The sequence below is a fragment of the Pyrus communis genome, chromosome 6 (genome assembly GCF_041283825.1).
Source record: "Pyrus communis isolate YQ-2024b chromosome 6, ASM4128382v1, whole genome shotgun sequence".
In the NCBI taxonomy this organism is placed as follows: domain Eukaryota; kingdom Viridiplantae; phylum Streptophyta; class Magnoliopsida; order Rosales; family Rosaceae; genus Pyrus; species Pyrus communis.
Window position 1 is genome coordinate 7903726 of NC_142570.1, and position 6747 is coordinate 7910472.

A 6747-nucleotide genomic window follows, 5' to 3' on the forward strand; every position below is an offset into this window, starting at 1 on the left:
CAAAGTTTTCCATATTTTTCTTCTTCTGAATTTGCGTTCCTAGCTAGTTTAGTCATGTGTTTAGTTTTGTGTCTTGAGTTTGTAGGTGCTTATGTTTTTCCTGTGATTTAGTATCTGTTCTCTGGTGGTCCATCACTCTTTGTTTTGTATGCTTTAGGTTTATTCCTCCATTTGGACGACTTACATGAAATAAAAATGCTAAGATGACAATGTTTCAAACAAATTATACGTCATGAGTAAAGTTAAACATGTGGCGTCATGTTGTTCTTGGGATGCCATAGTGGTGTTCCGGAGATGTAGGCAACAGAAATGTTAAGATAATGGTGTCTCAAACTAATTACGCGTCATTAGTAAAGTTAAACACGTGGTATCATGTTGTTCATCACGGATGCCATATTGGCGTTCCGGAGACGTAGGCAAGTCCCTTTGATGGAGAGAGAGAGAGAGAGATGACAACATTCCGTGACTACTTTCACCAAAAAATAAAAAGCCCCAACAGAAGCCAAAAACAATTCAGTGGTTAGCCCTATTACTAACTGGTTTAAATTCTCATCAGGTTGAAGATATAAACATGTAAAAGAAAATCCCAAATCCAAAGACGGGATAAATCTACCATGGGAACTAATTAAAGCAGTAAAAACAGCAGAACTGCAATTTTTTGCAGGAACATTCCTAGTCTTTACTAACAATATACACACTTCACACCTACTTCCGAGGCTCGATCACCGGTCTCTGTTTCTCTCATTGTGTGTGGTTTCCTCAGTTGCCAGAAACACCTATCACAGCAGGTCCTCACAGATCAATGCTCAAGGTATTTCTGAAACCCCTCATCCGGCAGTCAATAAGCTAATGTGTCTCACATCAAACTGACCGGAGGCGGCAAGCTTTGTTGCTGACAACTATCCAATAGAGGAGGAACCCCACTATCTACTACATTACTTAGCCGATTAGTTGGATCGACCACACCCGTAGTTGTTTGTTGTAGAAGCCGGACAAGGGACCAGAACACATCTAGCCTTGTTACATGCCTAGTTGCCTGTTACAAAGTTTCGGATTAAAATCTTCATAAGAAAGTAAATATAACGAATTTCCCCATTACTTTTTCATTTTTTTACGGGAGAAATTATCTAAGATCCTTATGTAAATCTTTCATTTTAGGTTTACCTCAACGATAAATCTTGCCCATATCTTATCTTCACGACTTTCCATCACCCCCTTCAAGATATTTAACCCAAAGCCGCGGATTATGTCTGCTATCTCAAGAAAGAAACCTTGTTCCTCACAAAGCATCTGCAACAGAAAGTAGATATTGAAGTCAGGAGAAGGTTGACATAAGACTTGGAAGGAACTCTTTCTTTTTCGTATGCCTGTCGCTTACCTCGATAAGCATTTGGCCTGGCTGATCAAGGTCCTCGACTATTATAGGGCAAACCACCGTTTGACCCTCAACTGCTAATGCCCATGTATTACCACCACATTTGGTGCTGTTGTCTTTTAGAACCACTCCATTCTCCTTGCCAATCAGCTGTAAAGCCATGCAAAATATTGTCACATTAGTTCATAAATATAAAACATTTTGGGCTTGTCCTGCATATATATAACAGAAATAACCAAACCAACTGACCTTTGGCTCATGAGTCTGTTTAAGCTTATCCGCGTATTTCATCACATTTTGCAAGAAGACCATGTATTTGATTGTCCGGTCCAACAAAGAATCGATGCTACACTGTTACATGAACCAAATATATACATGTCAAAAACCTTACTAGAAACACATTGTCTAATCTGACATCTCGTTAGTTTCCACTGAAAGCAAAAACAAAAATGCAATTACCTTGCCACCAGTAGGGATGATCCCTCTCAACTCTTTGATACGGTCTTGAATCTGCTGGCGATCCTTGGGTCTAGGTCGAGTACTCTCCCCAGGCCTTGCCCTTTTCCTGGTGTTCTTTGTGTGTTCCTCAGCTTTCTGTTGTTTATCTGGAACCGCACTTTTAGCATTGATGCTATAGCTATCGTCAATCCATAAGCCTACCTGTGATTTTGGGAAACAGTCTTTCTTTGGAGCAAGTCTGTTTGTATTGTCCGGGTTGTAGAAAGAATTCGCCAAATGCGTGCTCCTATCCAAGCCAGCAAGCCTTGGCAATTGAACCTGATTGCTATTCACAGATAAACATTCTGACTTCCTTTTTCTTGTGGTGGATGACTGGACCTCTAAAGTGCATTTTAAGGAGCTGGAAGTAGTACTTTTACCATTTAAAATCTCTTCGAGTCCTAACTCTGAGAACAACCCTTTACGAGGACCAGGCATAGAGCCAGTTATTTCTGACTCTGAGAAAGCAGTACCAGTAGCCAAGTAGCCACCATTGACAGTAGGCATCATAGTATCTTCCCAACACTTCCCGACTTGACCACATGCAAAATCCGCTCCCAAACCATCAAACGAACCATTTTCGACACTCTGAATGATCACAGATTTCTCATGTCCATCAACGCTAAATGGATTTGTAATGGAACTTTGAATGGAGTTAGCTGGATGTTGAATTGGAACATCAATAAAGTTATCACCTTCAATCAGACTAGACAACACTGAAGTACTTTCTTTTACTTGTGAGAAGTCACCGTTCAGTGCTGTTGCCATTGCATTGAAGTTCTGTTCCGGTGAAGTAGCAAACCACTGGGAAAGATCATCCAACTGGTATAGTTTAGAGAAATCTGTACTCAAATCAGCTGGGTTAAACTCCACCGGGAATCCATGCAGAGATTGTTGGTCGTTCATCTGATATCCACAACTTCCTTGAATAGGTTTCTCGAAGTGAGCTAATGAAGTGAATGCCGAGTCCACCTGAATATTCTGCGCTGTATCTCTGCAAGACTCGAACGAATCATGAAGAATAATTTCAGATGCCAACTGCGGTTCGAATGAAGTCAAAATTGAAGATTCAGTACTCCAAGTACTAAACCAGGGGGTTGTATCAGTTGCGCCAATATCATCAGATGATGTAGATTGAAAACCCACTGCAGAAATAATATTTCCTCGGTGGTCATTACATTTATCATCGGGATTCAAGGCAACATCTCCATTGTTGGAATTCTCAGGTGAAATCAATGAAGCAAACAACTCATTTAGATCACTAGTTTCATTGTTCATCGATGAAGGTGCATTTTCCAAAGGAATAAGCCCGTCACGATTGTCCATCTCCTGGAACAACTTTTTTGTTTCATCCACAACTTCCAGCCTCTCCATAATCTGAAAAAAGTAATTGCAGAATAGTCAAAAAAACTGTTCAACCATTCCATACTATATAAACAACAAATCAAGTGAACTAGATTTTGGAGAACATGGTCTCATTCGAACATAAGAATGTGGAAATCATTTGGATGCTTCCGTTGAATTACCTTTTCGGTGGATCCTAACTGAATTACTCCTTGTGGTTCAACGGAGATTGTTGCAATTGTCTGCAAGTTAAATTTCAGTGTCAATAAATATGACTATGGATGAATGAAGAAAAGTTTACAACAAATATGACTACAATTGGCGGTGAAAGGTACAGAGTTCATAAGATTTATCAAAAATCTCAACAATTAACGGTTCCTTTCACGAAATCATAGAGGATCGCAAGGAAATAATCATACCTTTATACCGGAGGAAAATTGGCTACCGAACTCAGAACAATCCTGCAGAATATCAGAAAATTTCGACATTAGTAAAAACAAGTACCTCCCATTTCACATAATTTTTAAGTTAATTTGAACAATTCAACAAGAAGTTTGATGGCCTACCAACCTGAAACATATCTTGACTTTCAAGAGAAGTGCATGGATTCCATCCTCCACCATGAACATCTGAATGCATCCATTGATGCTTTCCGGCGAAAGCGGTTTGCCCAATAACACTATTACAGTCAACAACAGGATCAGCCATGTGATAACTTTGCAATGCTTGTTTGAAAACAACAAAAGTAATCTTGTGGGATGTTTTGTACAAATGTTTTTCGGATTCGAATTCGGAAAATGTGTGTGAACAGAAACGGAGTTACTGAAATAATAGGCTTACCCTTCACCAAGTATGTGGACCTGGGAAAGCATATTTTCAATCACTGCTCCCACATGGTCTTCATAGTAGGCATCTCCCATTGTCAACAACCTAAAGCATTTCAAATCCAGAACTAACGTCAGATTTGAATCCAATTAAAATTTATTAAAAATCCCAAATAATAAATGTGAACTTCAATACAAGCTTTGATCTCATAAAGTTAAGTGTAAAATAGCTAGCATGCACACAATAAATAACCAAATCTTTGAAATAAATATAAGGATATGAAGTTGGAAAAACCAAATGATAAAAAAAAAAAAATTAAAAAAAATTAAAAAAATTAAAAACAGAACCAGGAACGAAAAGAAACAAACAAAAACATGAAAGAAAAATGGAAGTGTGTTATTTTCTTCCCCAAAAGGAAAGAAAAGAGGCAGAAAAAATGGAAACTTACATGGAATTTATGTGATCAAAGCGCCAGAAAACCCCATAAGACCACCCATTGCCAACACACAGACTCCTCAGCCTCTCTCTCACCACTGAACTTTCACCCATTTCACTACCCAAATCAAACCAACCTCAAAAATCCCAAATCTTCAGAACCCCAAGTCCATGTCCAAGTCAACCAGGCAGCTCAACTCGGTCACTCAGTCTCAGTTGCTCAAAAACCCAGAAACCCAACTCTTTTTTTCTGGAATTTTTGTTGATACTTCAATAAATTAATGAAGCAGAAAAACCAAAGCTTGTTGCTTTCTGGTGTTGCTGCAAGAAAACAAGCCGAAGGGCACAACAAAGTTGGTGTCTTTATGAAACAAAGAGTGTTTGTGTTGTGTTGCCAGAAATTTTTGGAAGGTGGAAGTGGTCGGCTTAGAGTGTGAGAGTTTAAGATTAAAGGGAAAGGTTTTATATTTATATAGATGAGGAGAATGTGATGGGGCTGATTGTTAAGGTTTGCTTTCCTTTTTCTCTTTTTTTTTATTCAGCTCTCTCTAGTCTCCATAAATGTTATGGATTATTGTCTTTATGAGTTTAGCTTCGGTCATCACACCACACGGTGTTATTAATTTTCATGTTCTAAGATAGATAAAAGATAAAATTGATATAATTTTGTTTAATGCAATATAATATTAAATAAATTAATACACGTGTTTTAACATAATTGGATTTATAAATTTAAGAAAATGATAATAACATACAATTTTTTTCTTCTCCTACACATCTTCTGGTCATCACATGAAGATTACGGACAAGATTTATTAGAGATTTGTACAAAAGGAAAATTACATTTGTAATCAATTTATGTAGCAATATGACGGTCACATAAAATAATTTAATAAAAAACAATGAAAATGAAAAAGAAAAAGACGAAAATGAAATCTGATACACTACTCCGAAGTTAAAGGGGAACACTGAGATCTTGCCATCTTGGTATTGAATTTTCTTGTGGTAATATCTTTGTCTTGTTGGAGACTTGGACCTGCCGGTGACTGGTCCTCATTGGTCCGCCCAAATCACTTTCAGTTGATTTACCGGCTACAGCCGGTTATTATAGTTGAATATCTCGGAAGAAACTTTCCAAATCCCATGAGATGTTGAAGTTTCGCGAGATAGTAGAAAATGAAAGGGAAAATCTAGGTTTTTAATGCATAGTTATTAGGAAAATTTTTGGTTTAATTTATAATTTAATCATGAAATTTATGGAGTATTTATTTTTGTTTGACAGGTGTTGGGTTTATATTGGACAAGGGGATTTAATATAGAAAATGTATTTATTGATAAATGATATTATGAATTTAATTAATCAAACGAGTAATTGTGTTAATTAAAGTGCTTAATTTCTTCCGATTTTTGACAATCATAAAGCTCTTTATTTTATTATATTTCTTTTGCATTAACTTTACCAAAGCTATAAGATTACAAAGCTTACATTGAACAAGAAAATCAACGAACGAAATGGAAATGTACAAATTGACAAAGGCGATGATGACCTAGAGCTATTGACCAAAGGTGGAATTTCCTCTACTTTGAAAATTAGGAGCCTGGGTTTGGAATTAGTAGATGCGTAAGTTAGGACCTGTTTGGTATCCATCTTGGATACAAGTTCTAATGGGATCGTGATTGGAGAAGCCTGCAAATTCGAGCTCTTCTACTATAATGAGGCAGCTTAAGGCTCTGACATTACAGATTTCAAATTTCCACCCAGTTATGGGTTCAATTGTTTGCTCGAACAGATCCCACAAAACGGAATCAACGAAATTTATTGGTAGACCGATCGAAATCAACAATGGAACTAGAAACAAAATTATCAATCCACAAAAAAAAAAAAAAAAAGAAAAAAAAAAGAGGTGGAACTAGAAAAGTACTAATTTTGAGACACATGTAATAAACTCCCAAACAAGGTGAACATAAAAAAGCCACACAAGGCACACAAAAGCAACCGTCCCTAATCCCTATCGATCAACTCCTCAAAGCAACACACCCTACTACTTCTAACATTCTAGTGCCAATAACATTATTATGCAAAATCTCCTTTCCCATTATTACTTCTATAAATAATTAAATTTATGCATCCTACTACACTTAAAATACCAAGATAACTAATTAGGATTACAATTTAGTAATATTTTTCATCATCTGTCGGTACAGATTTCATGTGCGACATAGATGATGAGTGCCTAGTATAATATTTGTTTGAGTTTGATACAAAGTAT

At 36.9% G+C, this 6747-nt stretch overlaps 1 protein-coding gene across 1 annotated transcript; it reads right to left on the reverse strand.

The window, feature by feature from the left end:
* Nucleotides 1-448: 448 nt before the first annotated feature.
* On the reverse strand, nucleotides 449-4969 carry LOC137711441 (transcription factor bHLH157). The gene is made up of 10 exons (XM_068450685.2): nucleotides 4491-4969; nucleotides 4058-4147; nucleotides 3788-3896; nucleotides 3637-3678; nucleotides 3400-3459; nucleotides 1835-3250; nucleotides 1625-1726; nucleotides 1379-1525; nucleotides 1165-1290; nucleotides 449-1036 (listed from the first exon to the last, which is right to left on the reverse strand). The coding sequence occupies exons 1-10, from the start codon at nucleotides 4589-4591 to the stop codon at nucleotides 857-859; spliced, it is 2373 nt and encodes a 790-aa protein (XP_068306786.2). The 5' UTR covers nucleotides 4592-4969; the 3' UTR covers nucleotides 449-856.
* Between the last annotated feature and the right edge of the window lie 1778 nt (nucleotides 4970-6747).